The sequence below is a fragment of the Oryctolagus cuniculus genome, chromosome 12, assembly GCF_964237555.1.
Source record: "Oryctolagus cuniculus chromosome 12, mOryCun1.1, whole genome shotgun sequence".
NCBI lineage: Eukaryota > Metazoa > Chordata > Mammalia > Lagomorpha > Leporidae > Oryctolagus > Oryctolagus cuniculus.
In genome coordinates this window covers 2,818,433-2,842,107 of record NC_091443.1, presented here as the reverse complement: position 1 = coordinate 2,842,107, position 23,675 = coordinate 2,818,433, and the positions used below count along the sequence as shown (strand labels likewise).

Genomic DNA, 23,675 nt, shown 5'->3' with positions numbered 1-23,675 from the left:
GTGCACGGTGTGGGGAGCCCACGCCTGTGCCCTGGGCGCGTGCACGGTGTGGGGAGCCCACGCCTGTGCCCTGGGCGCGTGCACGGTGTGGGGAGCCCACGTCTGTGCTCCCTGGGTGTGTGCACAGTGTGGGGAGCCCACGTCTGCTCACAGGTGGATGGCAGGGAGAAGTGAGGCGTCCACATCGCTCTGCAGGTGGGGAGGAGGCCAGGACCTCGGCCGTCTGGGCTCACGCTGAGGACGGCCCACTGGCTCTGCCGGGCTGCTCTCACCACGGGTGGGGGCTCGGCGAGGGTTTTGGTCTGAATCTGGGACAACACCCCGGGTGCGAGCCCCGTCTGAGCAGCGGCTCTGAGGTTCTGAGCTGCCCATCTTGCAAGAACACGATTTCACGGGCATCCGGGCGAATTACGGGGAGCACCCCCCTCCACCCTGGATGCTGCCCATGGGGCATGGGGGTGCCCCAGTGAGCGGGACAACCCACAGGGTGGGCCAAGAACGGAGGGAGGAGTATGAGGACAGGAGGCCACGCCCTGCACTCGAGGTGGGTGTGGCCACCAGGGAAGCTTGCTGCTTCTGCAGTGCAGGCGTGAGCGGGCGCGTGACACCCACGCCCCTTCCTCAAGTTGCTGCAATGAACAACGCACCCCGAGGAGCAGCACAGGACACGGCGAGGGCGGGGAGCCCCATCTTCAGCCCCCGAGACCCCAGGCGTGTCTGGTTCTGCAGTGCACCCTGGCCGGCCCTGACCGGAGCCCCCATCCCCCGGAGCAGAGGGGCTGGCTCTGTCTGCTCCTGCTCCTGGTCCTGGTCTTGGCATTGACAAGTTACTGCGGTTTCAGACTACAGTCGGATGCACGCTCAGGGCGAAGACGCAGCGCCTTGTCACCGACTCAGGTGCACCAAACCTCACTGAGAACACTCGGGAACGCAACGGGCTGGGGGCAGCACATGAGGCTAAGGGGACGGCTGTGCAAGGCGGCCACCCTTGGGGTCTCGATGGGCAGGCTTGGCTCCCTGCCGCCACAGCTCACCCGGGAAACGTGGACGCTGTTTCAATCCCAGGGACCCTGGGGAAGGGAGACGGAGTCGAAGAGGAGCAGAGCAGAGCAAGGAGAGCTGTGCCCCGGCACCCGTGTTGGGAGCTGTCCCCAGGTGGCCCGTGTCGGGGGGTGGGGGAGCTGCCCATGAGGGGGGAGGAGCTGTGCCCTGGTGCCTGTGTTGGGGTGGGAGAGGTGTCCCCTGGTGCCCATGTTGGGGTGGGAGAGGTGTCCCCTGGTGCCTGTATTAGGGTAGGAGAGGTGTCCCCAGGTGCCTGTGTTGGGGTGGGAGAGGCGTCCCCTGGTGCCTGTATTAGGGTAGGAGAGGTGTCCCCAGGTGCCTGTGTTGGGGTGGGAGAGGTGTCCCCTGGTGCCTGTATTAGGGTAGGAGAGGTGTCCCCTGGTGCCCATGTCGGGGGGAGGAGCTGTGCCCTGGTGCCTGTGTTGGGGTGGGAGAGGTGTCCCCTGGTGCCTGTGTTGGGGTGGGAGAGGTATCCCCTGGTGCCTGTGTTGGGGTGGGAGAGGTGTCCCCTGGTGCCCATGTCGGGGGGAGGAGCTGTGCCCTGGTGCCAGTATTAGGGTGGGAGAGGTGTCCCTTGGTGCCTGTGTTGGGGTGGGGTGGCGTCCCAGGTGCCCATGTTGTGGTGGGAGAGGTGTCACCTGGTACACATGTTGGAGTGGTGGGGAAGGTGCTCCTGGTGCCCATGTCGGGGTGGGGAGCCATGCCTGCCAGGTGGGCTGTGATGGACGCCTGCCCCGAGGCTGGGACCGGCTGGGCCTGTGTGCGGTGCAGACACGGGCGGCTCCTTCCTTTAGACTTGCATCTTTCTAAGTGCGGCACCCTCAGCATCTGGGCTTTGCTCTGGGTGAGCTGCGCTCCCTCCACTGAGGGCCCAGAGAACAGGTGAGCGGGTCCTTGCGAGTCGCATCCTTGTCCCAAGTCCGGGGAAGATGCGGAGCAGGGGCGCTGGCTTACGGTGAACCCGCCCCTCCCCGTGCCCCAAGCGCAGGCCAGGGACCGGCTCGAGGCTTTGGCACAACCAACATGCGGCAGCAGGACCCCTCCTGCAGCAGGGCCCGAGGACTGGGGGCACGTGTGTGTGGCTTTAGTGAGCCATCAGCTGGGAGCGCACGGGCCTGGCAGAAGGGCTGGAGGCAGCGGCCCCACTCCCTGGGACGTGAAGAGAGACCCTGGTGCAGATAAGTCAGCAAAAGGCAGGGGCGGCTGAAAAGCCCCCTCCCCAGAGCACAGGCCCAGGGCCGGCGCTGCGGCACAGCCAGGAAAGCTGCCAACAGCAACGCAAGCATCCCACGCGGGCGCCCAATGCACTTCCCTGGCTGCTCCGCTTCCAACCCGGCTCCTCGCTATGGCCTGGGAAAGCCGTGGGAGATGGCTCAAGCGCTTGGGCCCCTGCACCCGCGTGGGAGACCTGGATGGAGCTTCTGGCTCCTGGCTCTGGCCTGCCCAGCCCCCTCATTGCAGCCATTTGGAGAGGGAACCAGTAGGCGGAAGACATCCCTCCCTCTCTCTCTGTTAACTCTGCCTTTCAAATAAATAAAGTCTTAAAAAAAAAAAGAAAAAAAAAAAAAAAAAAAAGGACAGCCCCAGTCCACTCCCAGACCGCCAGCATAGGAACAATGAAAATCGCTGGCAAGCGGAATTCCAAGGCCGACCCTGGAATGGTGTGGACGGTGCTCTGCTGCCCTCTGCTGGCCAGGCCCTCTGAAGGCTGCTGCTGCCTTCCTGTCCGGTGGGAGGTGGGAGGGGATGGCAGAGACCAAGCAGAGCCCCCTGCCTTCCCAAGGGACGCTCACCGCCAGCCCAGGGAGTCTGCGCTGCCACTCGCGCCCCTTCACCCTGGGCCCTGCGGGGCCAGCAACGCCGCTGAGCAGGTCAGGCTGGGACAGGCCTGCAGGCGGGGCGCGGCACGGGCACACCCAGGGGACCTGGGTGGGAGGGGACAGGCCAGGCCGGCACCTGCCGACCCCTTGGTCACTGCAGGCGATGAGAGGAGATGCTGCCTCACGCAGAAGGGAGCCAGCCGGGTCGCTGTTGGGCAGACACCAGCGTGCTGCTCGGGAGGCTGGGGTTCAGGTCCAGGCACCGCCACAGGACGAGGGGACAGGGAGCAGGAGAGAAACTCGCGGCCGAAGGTTAAACTGCCGCTGACCACGCCCACATCCCTGAGTAGGAGGGCCCGGGGTTCAAGTCCTGGCCTCGCTTCTCATTCAGCTTCCTGCTAATACTTCCCCAGCAGGTGGCAAGTGTTTGGTTCCTGGGTCCCTGCCACCCCCACTTGGGAACCCAGATGGAGTGCTGAGCCCTGGCTTCAGCTTGGCTCAGCCCTGCTGCCGGGGCGTTTGGGGAGTGAGCCGGCGGATGGAGACTGTCTCCCCACCTTGCAAATAAACATATTTTTAAAGGGATTTTTTTCCCCATAATACACATTTTCATAGAATGTCAGAGGCCCAAGGTTGCGTGGATTTTAATTCTCTTTGCCCCAAAATAAATTCCTCCTGCAGCTCCACTTCCACACGGGCGCACCCGTGGGTGGGGCACCCCTCCCCTCCCCGGGCCTCCACTTCCTGAGCCAGGGCAGAGGAGACGGACTCCAGGGCTCCCTCAGCTCAGAGTCTGACTTTCACACACCGGGGTTCAAGGGCCTGGCGCTGGCAGGCGTGGGGTGAAGTCGGCTGCCCAGTCCGTGGCCTCCCTGGTGGCCTTCGCACTGGCTAGAGCCCTTGCTGCTCCCGGCCTGCGCCGCCCAGCCTGCCTAGCGCCCCCCCCCCCCACTGGAGCCCCAGCACCCGCCGACACGGGTGAGTCTGTGACACCGTTAGGGGCCAGGAAAGGCCTCGCTGGGAGGAACGGGCTGAGGCCACGGGGACTCCAGGGCACTGAGGAGCCGTGACTTCTCTGGGCGACTTAGCAGGTGCAGCCTTGTCAGGAGGCGATGGGTGGAGAGGAGAGGAGTCCCCAGGGGCCCTGAGGGCGGGCCAGCTGGGCCGGGGGTGGGGGTGGCACTGGGAGGAAGGACCCAGGCCCCTGAGGGTGGACGGCTGGGCGGGGGCGCTGGGAGGGAGGACCCAGGGGCCCCGAGGGCGGGCCGGCTGGGTGGGGGGGCGCTGGGAGGAAGGACCCGGGCCCCGAGGGTGGGCCAGCTGGGCGGGGGTGGGGGTGGTGCTGGGAGGAAGGACCCGGGCCCCGGGGGTGGACGGCTGGGCGGGGGTGCTGGGAGGGAGGACCCAGGGCTCGCCATCCGCTGCCCGACAGGAGAGCAGGGCTCTGGTTCAGGGACACGCGGCAGCTGAGGCCCCGGAGCTCTCGGAGATCCATCCTGCTGTAGCAGTTCCTCCCGAGTGTGCCCCCGGCTGCAGCAGCCCCGGGACCTCGCCCACCCCCTCTGGCTCCGGGGAACCATGGGAGGTGGGGCCTGGAAGCGGCCCGCCCCAGGAGTGAGCTCGAAGGGGCACCTCCCGCCACTGACCCACATCAGGCTGACACCCGGCCGCGGCCCCAGGCACAACAGGAGGCTCCATGTGTGCGTGGACAGACCGTGCGCCACTCCCAGCAGACGCACCGAGGGCCGGTGTCACGGGCAGCCAGGGTCAGGGTGAACCGCGGCCGAGCCTGGGCCAGCACTGGACGTGCCATGTGGACCACACAACCAGCTGTGTTGCGTCCGACCACAGAGACCGGGGAACAGCAGCACGAGCACACAGCCCCGGCGCCAGCCACGACCGGGCCTGGCGCCCTGGAGACCCCACTGGCTCTCGCTGATGGGGTGGGCATGGGGCGTGTCCCCACACAGGACCCCCCGGCCCTGTCTCAGAAGGCCTTTTCCCATCTGTGTCCCTGACCCGCGGGGGCAGTGCACCCCACACGGCCCATCACAGCCCCCACCTCTGCTGTCGACGGCATGGCCGTCTCGTGGGCTACAGCGCCAGGAGCTCCCACACCCGCACTGCCCACAGAAGTTTCCTAAGAGCTCAGCGGGGCAGACACAGCTACTGTCACTCCCAGGTTTCAGATAAGGAAAGAACACGTCTGAGGGAGAGCCCTCCTGGGGGCGACAGTGTGGCCCGGACATGGCAGAGGCCACACGAGCCCAGGCAAATGGGCTCGTCACAGGCAGGGCCGTGGTCTGGGGGAGGGCTGTGGTCCGGGGGGAGGGCCGTGGTCCGGGGGGAGGGCCGTGGTCTGGGGGGAGGGCTGTGGTCTGGGGGAGGGCCGTGGTCCGGGGGAGGGCCATGGTCGGGGGGGGCGTGGTCCGGGGGGAGGGCCGTGGTCGGGGGGCGTGGTCCGGGGGGAGGGCCGTGGTCTGGGGGGAGGGCCGTGGTCGGGGGGGCTGTGGTCCGGGGGGAGGGCCGTGGTCCGGGGGCAGGGCTGTGTTCCAGGGGGAGGGCCGTGACCCACCACGTGGGCAGCAGTGCGTGTGGACGGCACGGGCGGCTTACTTGTGTCGATGAAGACCGCGTCCACGTAGATCTTGGTGCAGAACGAGCCCAGGATGAAGCCGCAGGCCGGGCCAAACACCAGCATCGTGAACAGGATTCCTGAGGGAACGAAACGAGGCAGCGGTCAGGACGGCGCGGTCACCCGGGAGGTCAGTGCGCAGTCACCCGTCCGGACGAGCGCTCACACGGGCCACAGCACGGCCGGCAGCCGAGAACCCTGCTGGGGAAAAACTAGCGTTTCCCACGTCTGGGAAGGCGCTCGACACCCCGTGACACGCTAGAATATTCCACCGCCCGGAAGCACGCCAGAGTTCCCCGAAGGAGGCCGTGTCATCGTGGCACAGCCGGCTAAGCCGCACTGGTGATGCTGGCATCCTGCCCCAGAGCGCCAGCCATCCAAGTCCCGGCTGCTGCACTGCTGCCCCACTCCCCGCTAGTGTACCTGGGAAAGCAGTGGGAGACGCCCAAGTGCTTGGGCCCCTGCACCCACGTGGGAGACCCGATAGAGCTCCTGGCTCCAGCCTGGCCCAGCCCTGGCCACTGTGGGCGTCGGGGAGTGACCAGCGGATGGAAGACCTCCCGCTCTCTCACTCTGCCTTTCAGATAAACTAAGTCAGTAGTTTAGAAAAGAGATCCAGGAGAGGCAGGATTGAAGGACGAGCTCGTTTTTGTGCAGAAGTTCTAGATCCACGTGTGGCTCTATTTTGACTGCTTTGCGCTATCTGTGGGCCCTGGAACTCCTGCTGTTGGGGGCCGTCACCCCGCACAGCAGCCAGGAAACAACACTCGCACGGACACCCACGTCTGGCGTTCAACCCTTCACTTCCTCACCATCCACCGTTTTGGAAGGATTTCTTAAAAGGATTTACTTATCTATTTGAATGTCAGAGTTAGAGAGAGAGAGAGAGAGAGACCGAGAGAGACCTTCCACCTGCTGTTTCACTCCCCAGACGGTCGCAATGGCCAGGGATGGGTCAGGGGGTCAGGCTGCAGCCAGGAGCTCCATCCAGGTCTCCCATGCGGGTGGCAGGGCCCAGGCACGTGGGCCATCTTCTGCTGCTTTGCCCAGGCCATTGGCAGGGAGCTGGATTGGAAGTGGAGCAGCTGGGACTTGAACCTGTGCCCGTATGGATGCCGGCATCCTGGGTGGCGGCTTCACCCACTATGCCAGAGCACAAGCTCCCGGATGGATTCTTGTAACTTTGCTTTCACGTTTACTTGGTTCTGTGTAACCACATTTACCGTTGGCTCTGATGCTCCAGCACTCACGGTGCAAACTCGGGTCTTGGCGTGTAAGAGAAATCTAAGCCGCAATTATTTTCAAACGTAATGTGATGTTTGTGAGCGCCACACTGAGCAGGAAAGGACGATCGCGGCGTGGCACCTGGGGCCCTGAGGTGTCAGGGATCTCGGAGTCGCCGTCTGCCGTGGCGGATCTGGGACCCGGCCTGCGTGTCCCTGGGGGGCACGAGCGGGCGCAGGCCTGGGGCACGCGCTGACGAACCCAGCGGCTGCAGCGGGCAGCCTTCAGACGGTTCATGGAAAATGAGTCATGGACGAACCACATGGACACCGATTTTTTTTTTTTTTCAATAAAAGACCCTCATCTGCTAGTTCCACTTCCGTGAGCGCCACGGCATTCCTCCCACGGGAATATGCACGGACCCGTCTGGTCTCCCTGGCAAAGTCCTGAGCCCAGATGAAACCCCCAGGCCCCGGGGCAGAAACAAAACAGGTGCCTGTCCCTAGGAAGCTGCCCACCCGGTGGGGACAAGCCACATGAGGCTTCTCCCACCCAGGCAGATGCCCCGAAGGGCAGGGGCCAACAGGGGCCAGCAGGGGCCGGCAGGGGTGTCCATGGAGGTGAGGTCAGGGGTCGGCGGAGAGCCCGTCTCCCATCCGGTCTGCTTGGGTGCGGCTCTCGCAATGATGCCATCATGGAACCACCTGGATACTCATCCATTCAGTCAATGCTTATTGAGCTCCTGCTGTATACCAAGCACTCTTTATGGGTGGAGGGGGGCTCAGCGTTGCACCGGGCAGCCAAACACCCTGGCCTGCATGGAGCTTGGGACCGGACCGGGAAGAAAGATGCAAGCAAGTGCACGTGAGAGCTCTTGTGGCCTGGATCCACGACGGCGTGGCAGAGGTGACGTGTGACGGAGGGAAGAGCGGGGGAGGGTGCCAGCCACCACAGGTGGGATGTAAGCCTCCCTCGGGAGGTGGCTCTGCGGGTCAGGAAATGTCCAACCTCAACTGCTTCAAACTCCCTCGTGTGTGCTCAGCAGGGACCGCGCCCCTGGCTCCCGCCTCCGCTCGCCAGTCCCGCCCTGCCACAGCCTGGTCGGGCCACAAAGGCAGCTGCGGTCATGGGGACAGGGGGGGCATCTGTCAGCGCTCGGCCGGAAGTGGGGTGGCCTCAGCCATCAGGCCAGCCCGGGGCCTCCACAGGGCGGCTGGGAGGAGGCGGAGAGCCCCGAGCAAGCAGTGGGGGAGGGCCCAGCGGGGCGCCCGGGACCATGGCACAGACTGCTGCTCGGGGCTGAATCCTGAAGCCAGCATGTCCCCCGTCCAGGCGGCAGGGGACACGGCCACAGCCGCAGTGACCGCTCCAGAGACACCCAGCAAACAAACTGCTCGCTCAGGCCGTCCGCAAAGGACAGGCCCAGGCCCAGGAGCACAGCTCTCGGCCAAGGGGTGGGCCCACACCTGCAGCCTTGGGCATGCCCGGCCTCCCGGCACCCCTGCCACAGCCCGAAGCTGCACCCGGAGGGCGCTCAGGGTGGAAAGGTAACCCCATCATGGGGCTCTGAAGGCGCTTCCCATCAGGTTAGGTCTTGAAGGTGCAGCCCCTGGCGGCCTCGGGGGACAGAGGCGGGCGCACGCGTGCTGTTAGTAAACGGCGCCGTCTTCCCAAGCCCGGCCTGGCTTACTAGAAGTCAGGTGACCAAATGGCCCAATCACATTGTCAGCTCCACCCCCACCCTACCAGGACTTGCGGCTCCCACGTCCTGACCTCTGCAGAGCCGTGTAGCCCTGTTCTCCCAGCGCAGGCTGCTGTCCTCTGTGCACAGCGAGGCAGCCTGGCCAGTCCCCACCCCCAACGATGACCCTCCCCCTCACTCCATGTTTGGTGTCTTGTGGTGGCCTTTCCTCTCACGTGTCCCTTGTCCTGGCCAGGTGGCAGCCTCACCACCCCGGGACTCTGCCAGCCAGGACGCATCACCGGGGGCTGTGCCAGCGCAGGTGGCTGATGTAGGCCTGCGCACCTGCAAAACCACGAGCCAGAATCATCATCATCAGGACGGCCCCCCGGGGCCCCACGACTGGCAGGCGGCTGGCGGGCGGCCAACCCCAGCACCTGCTGCGGTCACGGGCCCTCTCTCGCAAATGGCACACGTGGCCTAGGCAGGTGTCAGCAGCAGTCCCCCAGATGAACCTGACGCTTAATGGGCCAGAGAGTCAAGCTTTCGGTTCCCTGGAAGGAAACGATGGGTGAGCTGCTGTGGTGAGCTGCCGTGGCTGTGCTGTGGTGTGCCGCCATGGTGTGCTGCCATGGCACTACTGTGGTGAGCTGCCGCGGCGCTACTGTGGTGCTACTGTGGTGAGCTGCTGTGGTGCTGTTGTGGCACTGCCATGGTGCTGCCGTGGCGTGTTGCTGTGGCGCTGCCGTGGTGTGCTGCCATGGCACTACTGTGGTGAGTTGCCGTGGCGCTGCTGTGCTGTGCTCCCGTGGCGCTGCCGCTCCACTTGTGGGGACAGCTGAGTCCCTGGCCTGGCCTCTGCCCTTGAGCACAGCAGACGGAATGGCACCCCTGGGGAGCCTCAGGGGCCGGTGATCAGGGCTGGGGGCTTGGGCGGGGACACGGGGACGGCAGGGTCTGCCACAGAGACCCCACACACCAGGGCAGCCTGGAGAAGGCACGGTTTCCCCCCCAGCGGGCCCACGCGAGATCGTGGTGTTGTCTTTCCACGTGAAGGGCACTCTCCCTTCGGCTGAGACCCCGGGACCGTTTTCTAAGCAGCTCCTCCTCAGAGATGACGACGAAAGCCTCCAGATCTCACGTTCTGGAAGGTTCTGGAATGTCCTGCAGGAAGCGGCCTGCCTCTCAGAGCTCAGTGTCCGAGGGGCCGTGGCTGTGCCCGTGAGTGGGACAGCTCTCGCCGCCCCTGGGATCCCCCCTCCCCCCGTTCCTCTTCAGCTACGCTGTGTGAGCGCCCACCTGAGTGCAGGACACACAGGCTCTGAGACTCAGAGCTGGGCCCCCGGGACCCCCAGTGCCTCCGGGCCACAGGCAGCCACTGCCGCAGGGCCTGTCCCGGGTAGGGAAGGGACACCGAGGAAGAGGGCCCTGGCAGCAGGGAGCCGGGGCCCGTGGATGCGCCTCCCCTCTACCCTGCACGGCCGGTGCACCTACCACCCATAACCCACAACCTTCCCGTGACACAGCACCCGCCTCCCAGCAGAAAGGGAGCCCCGGGGTCAGTGCAGCCCCGCTCTGTGGCTCCCGGGCGCTCCCCGGGGTCAGTGCAGCCCTGCCCTGTGGCTCCCGGGCGCTCCCCGGGGTCAGTGCAGCCCTGCCCTGTGGCTCCCCGGGGTCAGTGCAGCCCCGCCCTGTGGCTCCCGGGTGCTCCCCGGGGTCAGTACTGCCCTGCTCTGTGGCTCCCCAGGTGCTCCCTGAGGTCAGTGCTGCCCTGCTCTGTGGCTCCCCGGGTGCTCCCTGAGGTCAGTGCTGCCGTGCTCTGTGGCTCCCCGGGTGCTCCCTGAGGTCAGTGCTGCCCCGCTCTGTGGCTCCCCGGGACTGCTCAGGGGGCACACGAGGACCACTGAAGGTGGGGCCACAGTGTCTTGGCACTGATGAGGTCCATCGCAGTCCCTTTCCAAGGAAGCTGTGGGCCTTGCTCTGGCTGACACAGGGAAGGGACAGACCTGAGGACACCTCTGTTCCTCCCCTCACTCAGAGACGGCCCCTGGCCGGCCGCAGGCCTGCGCAGCACTGTGTGAAGAGACGCCGCCCTCTCCCTCCAGTTTAAGCAGTGACACCAGGGCCTGCCAGGACAGAGCCCAGGCTGACCCCAGCCGCACGCGTCTGCCACCTGGTGGCACAGACTTGGCACTGCCGAAGGCAGATCCAGACCCGTCCTACAGATACCCAGGGACTCACTCACTCCCTAACGGGACGCCCTGGGTCTCTGCACGGGGTGGACACTGCTGCTGCCGGCCCCGAGGGGCAGCTCAGGGCTGAGTCCTGCTGCTGTCTGGTGTCCCTGAGCCTGTGTCCCGCCAGAGAGGCTTCCGGCGAGTTCCGGGCTCAGACTCTGGCTCTCACACTCTCTCTGCCGAGCACTGAGGCGGGAGTCGCTGGCTTAGAGAGTGGGCGACAGACAGAGTCACATGGACAAAGGCCACTCAGGTGGGCATTTGGCACAGCAGTGCGGACACTGCCCGGGGAGCCTGCCCCTCATTCTGGGGTTCCTGGTTCAGGCCCTGGCTCTGCTTCCGATCCAGCTCCCTGCTCACCCACAGCCTGGGAGGTGGCAGCGATGGCTCAGGTCCTGGGGTCCCCGCCACCCATGTGGGAGACCTGGCTGGAGTCCCTGGCTCCCGGCTTCCGCCTGGCCCGCCCGGGCTGCTGCAGAGGGATGATCTCTCTTTCACCCTCTCTGACTTTATTTTCAAATAAACACGAAAACAAATCTAAGCCGTACAGATGTGAGTTTTCCTTTAAAAGAAACGGCAGCAGTCTTTTTTGCTGTCAGGAATCAGTATACATTTTCTTATGCGATTTTCTGCAAACGAAACCCCCTTTCTTCACCCTGAAAGAATCTCACAGTCGCGGGCGCACGATCTGAGGACCAGGCCACTGAGCTGCACGGCTGGGGTTGGCCCTCGATGCCGCGTGAACTGATGAAGTGACCGTCACCTCGGGGTGGGGACAACAGCCACAGCGCTGACCACATGGGCCCGCTCGGGGCCTCCGGCATCGGCGCTTGCGAGGCCTCCCCCGGTGCCAGGTGCCAACCCCTGCTGTGGCTGCTACAGAGGCAGCACCGGCTACCTGTCCTGCCACCCACGGCCGACGCTACCCACCCAGCCACACTGCTGTGTGCGCAGCTCTGAGGCGCAGTGACCCCCAGCACAGCCCGGCCAAGCACAGGTCGTCGGAAGCACAGGTCGTGGTGGCATCTCGATGTCCACGTGGACCAGGGTCCCGGCACTCCCGAGGGTCCTGGCAAGGATATGAACCCCCAGGCCCTGTCCTGCCCCTCCTGACCATGGGAGGGCGGGCACCCTGACTGCTTAGCAGTGACCAGGACAAGCCCGGGCAGGCAGGGCCCAGAGCTCTGCACATGAGGCCCCACGGCCACAGGTGAGGCTGAGAAAGCAGAAGTCCCGCCCGGAGGCCACGCGGGCTAGGGAGAGGACACGCACCAGGGCCGCATGGCGACGGCTGGCCGGGGACCCTCCAGGGTGGGATCCTGGGTCCTGCCTGGACTTACGGGTGGTGGGGGTGAGAACTTCCATGCTGTGAAGCTGTGAGAACTCAGGGATGTGAGCCGAGCGCTCTGCCCCCGCACGGCAGGTGCTCCCTCGGGCTGACCGCCCCCCTCCCAGGATGAGCCCAAGAAGGGAACTGGGATGCACGTGGCCGGTCCCCTGCCCCGCCCACCTGGGTCCAAGGCTGCATCTAAACCAGGAGCGGCTGTGGCTCTTGGCCACTAGAGGGCAGCCTTGCCCTGCAGAGATGGGGACCGGCTGTGGCCTGGGCGGAAGGCTCCCCCCGAGAGCAGAGCGCGTTCTCCTGCAGCCCCCTCGGCTGACACCGAGGCCGAGGCCCTGACACCGCAGCGGAGCACATCCCCGGGAGGAGCCTGCCGGGCACGAGCGTGCGAGGACCAAACGGCAGGACGCCGGGAGACACCGCACAGCAGGCTGGCCCTCACTGGTGCTGGAGCGGACAGGAGGCCCTGGATGGGGCTTGCGGCCGATGCCAGACCCCCTAAGAGCAAGGTGCACCCACGGCAGGCGGCTGTGGCCAGGAGCTACAAGCCGGGCCGGCTGCCTCTCGCTCAGATCTGCCTCTGGCCCTGCACACCTGCTGCACGCTGACGGCGACAGCGGGCCTGGGTCCTGCCCCAGAGACGGGTGCTGCCTGGGCTCCCCAGGGGTTTCAGCCTGATGGACAGCTCCGGGCTAGGTGGGCCTCGGCCCCATGTCCTTGCAGGGCTTCCCTTCCTGGCACCGGGAACCAGGGGGCCTCCAGAGTGCGTCTCGGCAAATGGGAAGGCACAGGGATGCCTGACGCGTGCCTGCAGGGCTGGGGCCGCGGTCACCCTGCCTGGCCAGGCCGAGGTCACCAAGCACAGCGGCAGGACCGGGGTGTCTCGAGCCGGCAGCCCAGGCACTCCTGTGCCATCATGGTGGTCGGGCCCGGCCCCCGCTGCTGTGCTGCGGGCCCCCTTCTCCCTCCACTCCAGGCTCCCAGCACGGCCTCAAAGGTGCGCCTGCCACTCAAAGTCTGCCTTAAATACCACCGCCTCCACGCAGCCTTCCTGGACTCTCTCTTCTTGCCCTTCTGTCACAGCACTCGGCCTGAGCTCTTTCTGTCCTTGTGCTGGAAATCTGCCTGGGTGCGGCCACAGCTCCCTGGGTGGGGCGTGCCCCGAGAAGGGAGGGAGCGGAAGTCCCCATGCACGGACCCCACCCCGCCCCGTGAGCAGCCGGTGCTCCGCTCAGGGGGCTCTGGCCCTGGCTGTCTGGGTCTGGCTGGTGAGGATTTCCCTACGCCCAGTGGGTAGCAGGGAGCAGGGCCGGAGCCGGCAGATTCTCCCCAAAACCGGAGGACACGCCGTGCATCACCCCCCACCCCTGTAAATCCCAGGGCCCAGCGGCCCCAGGCGGTGCCTGAGGACGCGGGAACACACTGCTGGCAGGGAGAGTAAACCACGTGGCGGGAACCCACCCAAAGCACAGCGGGCTGCGCCTTCCAGGGGGGCCCATGTCCCACCCTTGAGAGCAGTGAGGTCCTGCCAGAGGCCCCCCTGCCACCCTGAGTCTGGGGTCTTCCTGGGCCCCTGTGTGCAGCCTGAGGCCCGAGTCCAGGCTGCCGGCTCGGGGGCAGGAGGTCAGGCCCGCGGCCCCCAAGTCCTCAGCCTCCTTGGCTCCACTGGGAAAACAGGGCAGTGACCCGCCTGCTGCAGGCCGTCGGTTCCACCTACCAAATCACGTCCAGGCTTGGGGGGGGTGGGGCTGTGATGAGACCACATGACCACCCCTGGCACTGTGGGGTCAGTCCTCAGCTCCTCCCCAACCCACATCAGATGTCCCCTGGGCGTAACCACGCCCCTGGCCGAGAGCCGCTGACCCATAGCCTGGATTCACCGGCACAGCGGCCGGCACAGAGCAGCGGCCCCAGTATCTGTGCACAGCTGAGTCTCCCCGAGAAATGGGCCTGAGATGGGGCACCCGAGGCTCAGGGAGACGCGGGCTCTCAGGCTGTGCAGCAGGGAGGCCCGACCTCCCTGCCTGAGGCGTCCCCAGCCCGGGGCGAGGAGGGCGAGCTCGCCTAGGAGCCTCCGGCTCACTGCTGATGCGCCTGAGACGGCACCGGCAGCTGATCACGGGCTCAGGCCCTGCGCCCACGTGGCAGGTCTGGACGGAGCTCCTGGCCCCGGCTCCACCCTGGCCCAGACCTGGCTTCCGCAGGCCTTTGAAGAATGAACCGGCGCACACAGGATCTCTCCACTCACCCCTCCCCCGGTCACTCTGCCCTTCAAATACGTCAGTCAGTCTTTTTAAAAGGTGGTTTTTCTAGTAAATCCTGGATGACAACGGCTGGAACCAGGTTTGCAGTCTGGGGCAGGGGTGGGGAGAGGGCCGGAGTCTCACGTCCCCGGGTGACAAACAGGTTTAGAGGTGGGGCTGTCCTAATCAGGTTTGGGCCCGGAGGAGAGACTGGAACTGACTCACGGGGTGAGGAGGGCAAGGGACGGCCCTGCCGTCCGAGCGGGAAGTGTGACCGCTCACTCGACGGCCGCGCTGCTTCCCTCCAAGGGCTGGGGCAGCACGCAGCCCACGGACAGCTCCCGCACCTGCAGCCCCGCCCACCTCGCCTGCACCACCCGGCTTTGCTTGCGGTGTTGTTCGGGGCAGGGGGCAGCCTGGGCCGGACGTGGGCGTGGCCTCAATGTCCACGTCCCATCCCTCACGCTGCCAGAGTCACACGCTGAAATCCCAGCCCCAGGAGCCCAGCGCGGCCAAATAGAGAAAAGACGCTGATTTTGGTCTTGGGGAGACACCAGGGGGACAGGAGCAGCTGTGGCCTGGGCACTCGCGGGAGGGAAGTTTCCCATGAAAATCTACAGCCGGGGAGGCTCCGTGCACCAGCAGGGACTGCACAGGCCTCCCCAGAGCCGGGCCAGAGGATCCCGCAGACGCCCAGCTCCCCTGCGAAGGGACTTGCGGTCCCCACTGTCGTCTGAGGTGGAGGGGACGGGGGCTCACATAACTGCGAACACGGGGCAGGCTGCCTTCCTCCCTCAGCCCCCCACGGTGCCCAGCTCAGGGACGGGGCGGCTCCCGGGCAGATGGCGGCTCCCCTGCACCTGTGACTGTGGGAATCCTGGGACGGAGCTACAGGCCAGGAGGACCCCAGGCTCATGCTGCACAGTGCAGGGGTCCTCTGTGTGGTTCGTGCACCTGTGTGCTCCCTGACAACACCAGTAAACCACCACGTATGTTGTAGGCACCACCCTGGACTTCCACTCCCCCCACAGCAGCTGGCACAGCTCCCAGGCCCCTGCACACCCGTCTGGACCCCCCTGAAGGTGCAGGCACCTGCTATCCACACGGCACACTCCCAAGAACAAAGACTTAAGAGTTGATATCAACTGGTTTCTCCAGACGCGTCAGAATGGCAGAAATAAGAGAAACATGAAGGAGAAAGTGTGACTCACCGAAGGGGACAGAGATCCCAGCATCGGGCCGTGAGGACGAGGACACTGACCAACGTCTGAGAAGAAATTTGCCAGACTGATGGCAGAGGACTCGAAACAGACAAGCGAAGACGTGAGCTAAAGAAACCTAAGTAGGACACGGATGAGAAATTCTGTTGGGGAACAGAAATATTAATAATCCAACTGAAATACCAGGAGTGAAGAATTCAGTCCATCAAGTAGAGAAGACCGTGGAAACTGCACGGCAGGCCCGGTGGGGCTCAAGGAAGGATTTCTGAGCTGGGAGTCCAAGGCCAAAAAACAACAAAGAAGAAAAAAATCAACAAAACACGAGTGCTGAGGATCTAAGGGACAAACAGACGTGGCTGGGGCATCCCTGAAGAAGCGGAGAGGCAGAGTGAGCCAGAAACCTAGGCAGTGGAGCGGAACATATCCCGAATGTGGACCAAGATATGGACGTTCCAGTACCGGAAGCACACAGAACCCCGGACAAGACCGGAGGTCGGGACTGCGACGTGTTATGTTCAAGATTCCAGAATAAAAGACAAAGGAAAGATCCTAAGGTGCCGGGGAGAAACGCCAGGTCGCCTTTAAGGGGTCTCCGACCCGATTCACAGATTTCTCGTGAGAAACCCCGCAGACGGGGAGAGTGGGGAGACGCAGCCCACGTCCTTAAAAACAAAACTGCCGCCCGGAACCCCGCCCCCTGTCCCGCGCTCGTCACGACTGAGGCGAGATAAAGGCCTTCCATAACACACAGAGATTGTTGAAGGCATTTGTCACCACCCGGCCGGCCGTACAAATGACGCTTAAGGATGTGACACGCACAGAAAGAGAAAGACAAGCAGCACCCTGAAAGAGCGGGACGGCAGAAAACCTCCCGGCAACGGTGCAAAGGCGATGCAAAACAACAATGGGGTTACGGACAGAAAAATGGCAGGGCCAAGCCGCCGCTCACCAGAAATGACCTTGCATGTGAGTGGACTGAACTGTCCAGTTACAGGACACGGACTGGCTGAAGGATTTAAAAACAGCACCCTTCTATTTGCGGCCTACAAGAAACACAACTCACCAATAAAGATCCCGCAGACTGGAAGCGAAAGGTTGGAAAAAGATATTCCATGCTAACAGAAACCGAAAACGAGCAGGTGTGAGACAACATAGACTTTCAGAGAAACCGTTCACAGAGACAAGGAAGGGCACTGTGCGGGGATGGAGGGGTCAGCCCAGCAGGAAGAGGCGACCGAGGAAGTGTGTGTGCACCCCAGGCTGGAGCACCCCGAGACGTGAAAGGAATGGTGATGGAGCCAAAGGAAAGCAGAGACTAAAATACAAGAACACAGGGGACTCCAACACCCCCGATGCCTCAGTGGACAGGCCAACCTGACAGGGCCTGTGTTGTGGCGTCACCTGCAGGGCCAGCATCACACCCAGGCGAGGGTTCCAGTCCCGGCTGCTCCACTCCTGATCCAGCTCCCTGCTCATGTTCCTGGGAAATCAGTGGAAGATGGCGCAAGTGCCTGGGGCCCTGCACTCACATGACAGACATGGAAGAGGCTCCTGGCTCCGGACCAGCCCAGCTCTGGCCATTGAGGCCACCTAGGAAGTGAACCAGTGAATGGGAGACTTCCCTCCCTCCTTCCCTCCCTCCCTCCCTCCCTCCCTCCCTCTCTCTCCCCCTCTCTCTTTCAGTAACTCTGCCTTTCAAATAAACAATCAATTCTTTTAAAAAATCAGCAAAGGAACCACAGAACTAATCTACTCTATGGCCACATGGACCTAACTGCTACCGAGAGAACTCCTCACCCCGCGGTTGCAGAACACACGTTCTCGGCAGTGCATGGAACCTTCCTAGGACGGACCGTCTGCTGGGCCACAGAGCAAGCCCCGGCAGATCCTCAGTAAGCCATACACGTATCTTTTCTGACCACAATGGGATGAACCAGAAATCAACAGCTCTGGAATCTCTAGAACGTGAGCAAACACACGGAGACTGCATGACATGCTCCTGAATGAACAGCGGGTCACTGGAGAAACCTAAAGAGAAATCAAAAAATGTCTGCAAACACATGAAGATGACAACAAACATGTCAAAACTTACGGCTACAGCAAAAGCAGTGTTAAGAGAGAAGTTTATAGCAACTGGTGCCAAGAAATTGGGAGGCCCTCAAATAAACGATGTAGCGACGCAACTCAAGGACCTACTAAAAAGCAACAACCAAACCCCAAGTTCCTAGGAGGAAAGAAAAAATTAGAAAATAAAACTGAAAAAAATGACACAAGATCAGTGAAATGAAGAGTTGGTTTTTTTGAAAAAAATAAACAAAATTGATGTATCATTGGCTCAACTAAACAAGCAAAAAAGGGAGAAGACCCAAATCAGTAAAAACAGAGATTCAGAGATAAACAAGGAGATGGAACAACTGACACCACAGAAATAAAAAGAACCATCAGGAATTACTACAAACAGCTGCAGGCCAACAGGTCGGGAAACCTAGAAGAAATGGACAGATCCCTGGACGTATACAACCTACCTAAAGTGGGCCATGAAGACATAGAAAACCTAAACAGATCCATAGCCAAGACGGAGACTGAATCAGTAACAAAGACCCTCCCAACAAAGACAAGCCCGGATGTTTCACTGCTGAATTCTACCAGACATTTAACAAAGAACTAACTCCAATTCTTCTCAAAACAATTGAAAGGGAAGGAATCCTTCCAAATTCTTTCTATGAAGCCAGCGTCAACTTAATTACTAAACCTGAAAAATACGCAACAGAGGTAGAGAAATAAAGACCAATTTTCATGTTGAACATAGACACAAAAATCCTCAACAAAATACTAGGCAATTGAATCCAAAAACACATCAGAAAAATCATTCACCTGGACCAAGTGGGATTTATCCCTGATATGCAGGGATCATTCAACATTCCCAAATCAATCAATGATACATCACATTCACAAACTGAAGAACAAAAACCATATGATTATCTCAACAGATGCAGAGAAAGCATTTGATAAAATTCAACACCCTTTCATGATGAAAACTCTAAGCAAATTGGGTATAGAACGAACATTCCTCAACACAATCAAGGCAATTTATGACAAACCCATGGCCAGCGTCCTGTTGAATGGGGAAAGGCTGGAAGCATTCCCAGTGAGATCCAGAACCAGCCAAGGATGCCCCCCTCACCACTGCTATTCAGTATGGTCCTGCAAGTTTTAGCCAGAGCCATTAGGCAAGAAAAAGACATCAAAGGGATTCAAATTGAGAAGGAGGAAGTCAAACTCTCCCTATTTGCAGGTGACATGATTCTGTATATAGAGGATCCAAAAGACTCCACTAGTGATGAATGGCACTCAGAAGAGGTTGGTAAAGTGGCAGGATATAAAATCAACACAGAAAAACTGGTAGCTTTTGTATATGCAGCCAATGTCACAGCTGACAACGAACTTCTAAGATCAATCACTCACAATAGCTACCAAAAAAATTTAAATACCTTAGACTAAATTAAACCAACAATGTAAAACATCTCAATAATGAAAATTACAAAACATTAAAGAACGAAATAGAAAAAGAAAAAAAAATAGAAAAATCTTCCATGTTTGTGGATTGGAAGAATCACTATCAAAATGTCCACACCCCCAAGAGCAATTTACAGATTCAATGTGATATCAATCAAAATACCAAGGACAGGGCCAGCGCCGAGGCACAGTAGGTTAATCCTCTGCCTGCGGTGCCGGCATCCCATATGGGTGCTGGGTTCTAGTCCCGGCTGCTCCACTTCCAGTCGAGCTCTCTGATGTGGCCCGGGAAGGCGGTGGAGGATGGCCCAAGACCTTGGGCCCCAGCACCCACGTGGGAGACCAGGAAGAAGCTCCTGGCTCCTGGCTCTGGATCAGCACAGTTCCTGCCGTTGCGGTCATTTGGAGAGTGAACCAACGGAAGGAAGACCTTTCTCTCTCTCTCCCTCTCACTGTTTGTAACTTTAACTCTCAAATAAAGTAAATAAAATGTATTTATTTATTTATTTGACAGGTAGAGTTATAGACAGTGAGAGGGAGAGAGAGACAGAGAGAAAGGTCTTTCTGCTGGTTCACTCCCCAAATGGCTGCTATAGCCTGTGCGCTGCGCCGGTCTGAAGCCACGAGCCAGGTGCTTCTTCCTGGTCTCCCACATGGGTGCGGGGGCCCAAGCACATGGGCCATCCTCCACCGCCTTCCCGGGCCACAGCGGAGAGCTGGACTGGAAGGGGAGCAACCAGGACTAGAACCCGGTGCCCATATGGGATGCCGGCGCCGCAGGCAGAGGATTAACCAAGTGAGCCACGGCGCCGGCCCCGTAAGTAAAAATTTTTTTAAAAAAAATACCATGGACATTCTTCTCAGATCTAGAAAAAATAATGCTAAAATTCATTTGGAAACACAGGAAATGTTAGACAGCTAAAGCAATTTTCTCCAATAAAAACAAAGCTGCAGGCATCCCAACACCGGACTCCAAGACAAACTACAGGACAGATATAAACAGTCTCCTGTGCAGCTGACAAGAAGCCTTGCCTGGTGGCCTGGGGGGCCAGGCCCCAGCCGAGCAGCCCGGCCGCCTGGCCCCATGGCGGCCAGCACCTGTCCTGTGTGCTGAGGCTGCGCGCCTCCCAACAGCGGGAGCCTGGGGAGCCCGGTGTCTGCGGTCTGCGCCCACCAGCAGGGCTCACGCCCGTTCTCCCTGGAAGCCGCACCTGCTCCACGCGGGTCAGGCTGTGCATTTCTCCAGAGCTGCATCCGGTGTGCCAGAGTCAGGGGCGCCCAGATTCTCCAGCTCCGAGGTGGGTCCTGGGGCCGGGGGCTGGCCCCTGGGGAAGCTGGGTTTGAACCTGCCTGGCTCCTTCCCCTGGGGTCACCTTCCTCCGGGAGCTGGGGACACCAGAGGCCCTCGCATCTTCTGGCAGCACCCGGGGCCCTGCACGTGGGCTGGCCTGTCCCGCCCCTTCTGTCCAGGGGCACTGGGGAGACGGCCCCTCCCAGAGGCGCTGTCCCCACCCTCCCCGTCCCCTCGGTATAGTAAGCCAGGCAGTCTCCTGGGAGCGTCCTGGCCTCCGTGCCACCTTCTGTGGACAGCCGCCCGTCTCTAGCCTTCTGGTCCCGGGTGTGGCAGGACCGGGCCGATTTTTTACGCACTTTAATGTGGAGACAACAGGGGACGTGTGAAGGTTTTAACGCTGGATTGCGGTGTCGCTGTCCCACTCCGCAGCCATGCACACAAACAAGGGGTCTTGCAGCACACAACTGTAGCTCAGCAACGTTGGAGGGGGCAGCACAGGGTAGAACAGAGCAGGGTGGGCGGTCTGCGCGCGTGGCCCCTCTTCCATCATCACGGAAGGGGGCTGCCAGCTCCCGGGGGCGGGGCTGAGTTACCCAGAGCAGCCTCCTTTGCTCCCTGCAGGGGAACAGGAACCAGGACTCGGGTTTGCCCCAGCTTCCTCTGGAGCTCCCTTGAAGGTCTGGTGGGGGCTGCTCAGGGGAGGAGTCTGTGACCCTGAAGCACGGCTGAGCCTAGGGAGCCTCCTTCTCCGGGGTCCAGGTGGGGTGGGAGAGAGGTTGTGAAGGCCCCCAGGACCCTGCTGAGAGAGGATCTCCCCACCCCGGGGCGCAGGGGTGAGCCCCGGCAAACACGTCCCCGAGCCGCAGTGGCCCACAGGCCTCCCATGGCCTCCGCTGAGGTCTTCGCTCTCAGTTCCCACGGCCACGTCCTCAGAATGCTCACTCCCGGCAAGGTGGCGGCACAGCCAGCCCCACGAGGCTCAGCTCAGCTCTCACAGGTGCAGCAGGGCATGCCCCGGGCTACCTGTGGCGCGTCCTTGTTGGGTGCCTGCTGGGATGGACTGGGCCGGGCTGACCTGTCCCAGGGCTTCCCGAGACTGGCGAGAGATGCCTGGGACTCACCGAGGAGACCCGGAGGAGATGGGAGCTGGCTGGGGCGGCCCTGCGGTGGGGGAGGGGAGGGCGGAGCCAGCGGCTTCCAGGCTCCCGGATTTCCAGGGAAAGGCTTCGTAGCATCTGGTGGCCCTGGTGGCCACGCTCCAGGCCACACTGGAGCCTGGGGGTCTTCCTGGCCATCACACCCGGCCCCTGGGCCTCAGCTCTGGATCTCACTGCCCCCAGGGCTCCCGGACAGCCTGCAGGTGTCTAAGAGCACACCCTGCAGGTGTCTAAGAGCCACCATTAGGAACTCAAACCCTGCAGGTGTCTAAGAGCCACCATTAGGAACTCAAACCCTGCAGGTGTCTAAGAGCCACCATTAGGAACTCAAACCCTGCAGGTGTCTAAGAGCCACCATTAGGGACTCACCCCTTGGGCACTCCCACTTCCAAGGCTTCCACGGAGATGCCAACAGGGGCTTTCCCCAGCGCAGGACGTGGGCGCCCCCGGGCCCCCCCAAGGAAGTGGAGACGCCTCACTGCGTGGCCTCAGGGTCTGCCTGGGTCCCCGGGACCCTCTCCCTGTGGTGACTGGAAACCCACCACCCCTTGCTCCGCTCTGGCCGTGTGTGATGCTGGGTGCCCGCCCGCCGTCTTAGCTCTAACCGTGACCTTCAGGGAAGGAGGCACGGAGCCCCCCGCCCCGACCCTCATACCCTGCCAGGGCCTCTGCTCCGTGGTGAGGGCAGGGGACACGGGTCTCTTCCCTGGGGCCTCTGGTGGCCGTGCTGAGGATGGTCCCGGGACCGGGCTGTGTGCTCAGACCAAGGAGAGGGGCCCCAGGGTGGCCACTGCCTATGGGGAGGGAGGACAGGGAGGCCCCGCGGGGCTTGGGAGCCAGTGTTCCTCACGTGGGCTGGGCAGGTCCTCCCCACCAGCGCCGAGCCCAGTCAAGCCGGCCGCTCTGGTGAGGGTCCTCGGGCAGAAGGCAGTGATGAGGGGGTGCCCCATGCCTCCAGCAGGGAGAGTGTGGCCGTGCGGCCAGACCCAGCCTGCACACGAGGAGAGCCGCTGTGAACAGGCTTGACTGGGAACGGACGGGAAGGGGCCCTGGAGAGACAACGCCTGGCTGTGGGCAGCAGCAGGTGCAGAAGTGAGGGGACGCTGTGATGGGACGGGGGCTGGCCGGCCCAGGGAGGAGCCAGGCGGAGCGGCAGGACGGGGCAGCTGGTGCGGGAGCCACGCTCTCTAACAGCCACTCGGCACGCACACTTCCCCTTAAAGGTAAACGCGCCTGAATCCTAAAGCCCTCAGTGCGGTCTGCAGGAAGTGGAACCGGAAATAAGGAAAACAGGAGGAAAAGGCTCTCAATGCGCCTTTGCAGGACTTGCAGCCGCCGGGCTGGCCAGGCCGGAGCAGCCAACGCTGCCGAAGCACACAGCAAGGGAAAACAGAAAATCCGAGGCCAGCCCCGACGGCACCAGGCACTGCCCAGCTCTGCAAGTCCACAGGAGACTGTGGACATGACACCTGCCCATCATGGCGTGACGGTCACCAAAACGGCAATGCACACAGGCATGTGGATTGGCTGGAAAAAACCGGATCCAGCCAACCTCGCTTCTGTTCTCCACTGACGACGGCGACTCCCACCTGCTCAGGACTTTCCCGACGCCTGAGCCAAGGTGGAGGTGCTGCCCAGGCAGTGGCCACAGGCAGACACCCGCTGACGACCGGTACAGCCCACAGGGCCCTGGCTGTGCCTCTTCTCCCACGGGAGAGCACAAATGGACGGCGGGAGACGCAGCAACAATGCTGGCAGCTCGCCAGGGACAACAGGTGAGGGAGGCGGGGCTTGCACACGGGGACACACAGGACCCAGGAACAGGGCGGGGCCTGCACACGGGGACACACAGGACTCAGGAACAGGGCGGGGCCTGCACACGGGACACACAGGACCCAGGTCCAGGGCGGGGCCTGCACACGGGGACACACAGGACTCAGGTCCAGGGCGGGGCCTGCACACGGGGACACACAGGACTCAGGAACAGGGCGGGGCCTACACACGGGGACACACAGGACCCAGGAACAGGGCGGGGCCTGCACACGGGGACACACAGGACTCAGGAACAGGGCGGGGCCTACACACGGGGACACACAGGACCCAGGAACAGGGTGGGGCTTGCACACGGGGACACACAGGACTCAGGAACAGGGCGGGGCCTGCACACGGGGACACACAGGACTCAGGAACAGGGCGGGGCCTGCACATGGGGACACACAGGATTCAGGAACAGGGCGGGGCCTG

The 23,675-nt window shown here is 62.3% G+C and overlaps 1 protein-coding gene across 6 annotated transcripts in view; it reads right to left on the bottom strand.

Moving 5' to 3' along the window:
• Positions 1–23,675, bottom strand: part of SLCO3A1 (solute carrier organic anion transporter family member 3A1) — a 159,075-nt gene that overhangs the window by 36,256 nt on the left and 99,144 nt on the right. For all 6 annotated transcript variants that reach the window (XM_070053478.1, XM_070053479.1, XM_070053475.1 and 3 more), the window contains exon 3: positions 5,499–5,597. In XM_070053478.1, the coding sequence (XP_069909579.1) occupies positions 5,499–5,597 (99 nt within the window). The remainder of the gene's footprint in view (positions 1–5,498; positions 5,598–23,675) is intronic.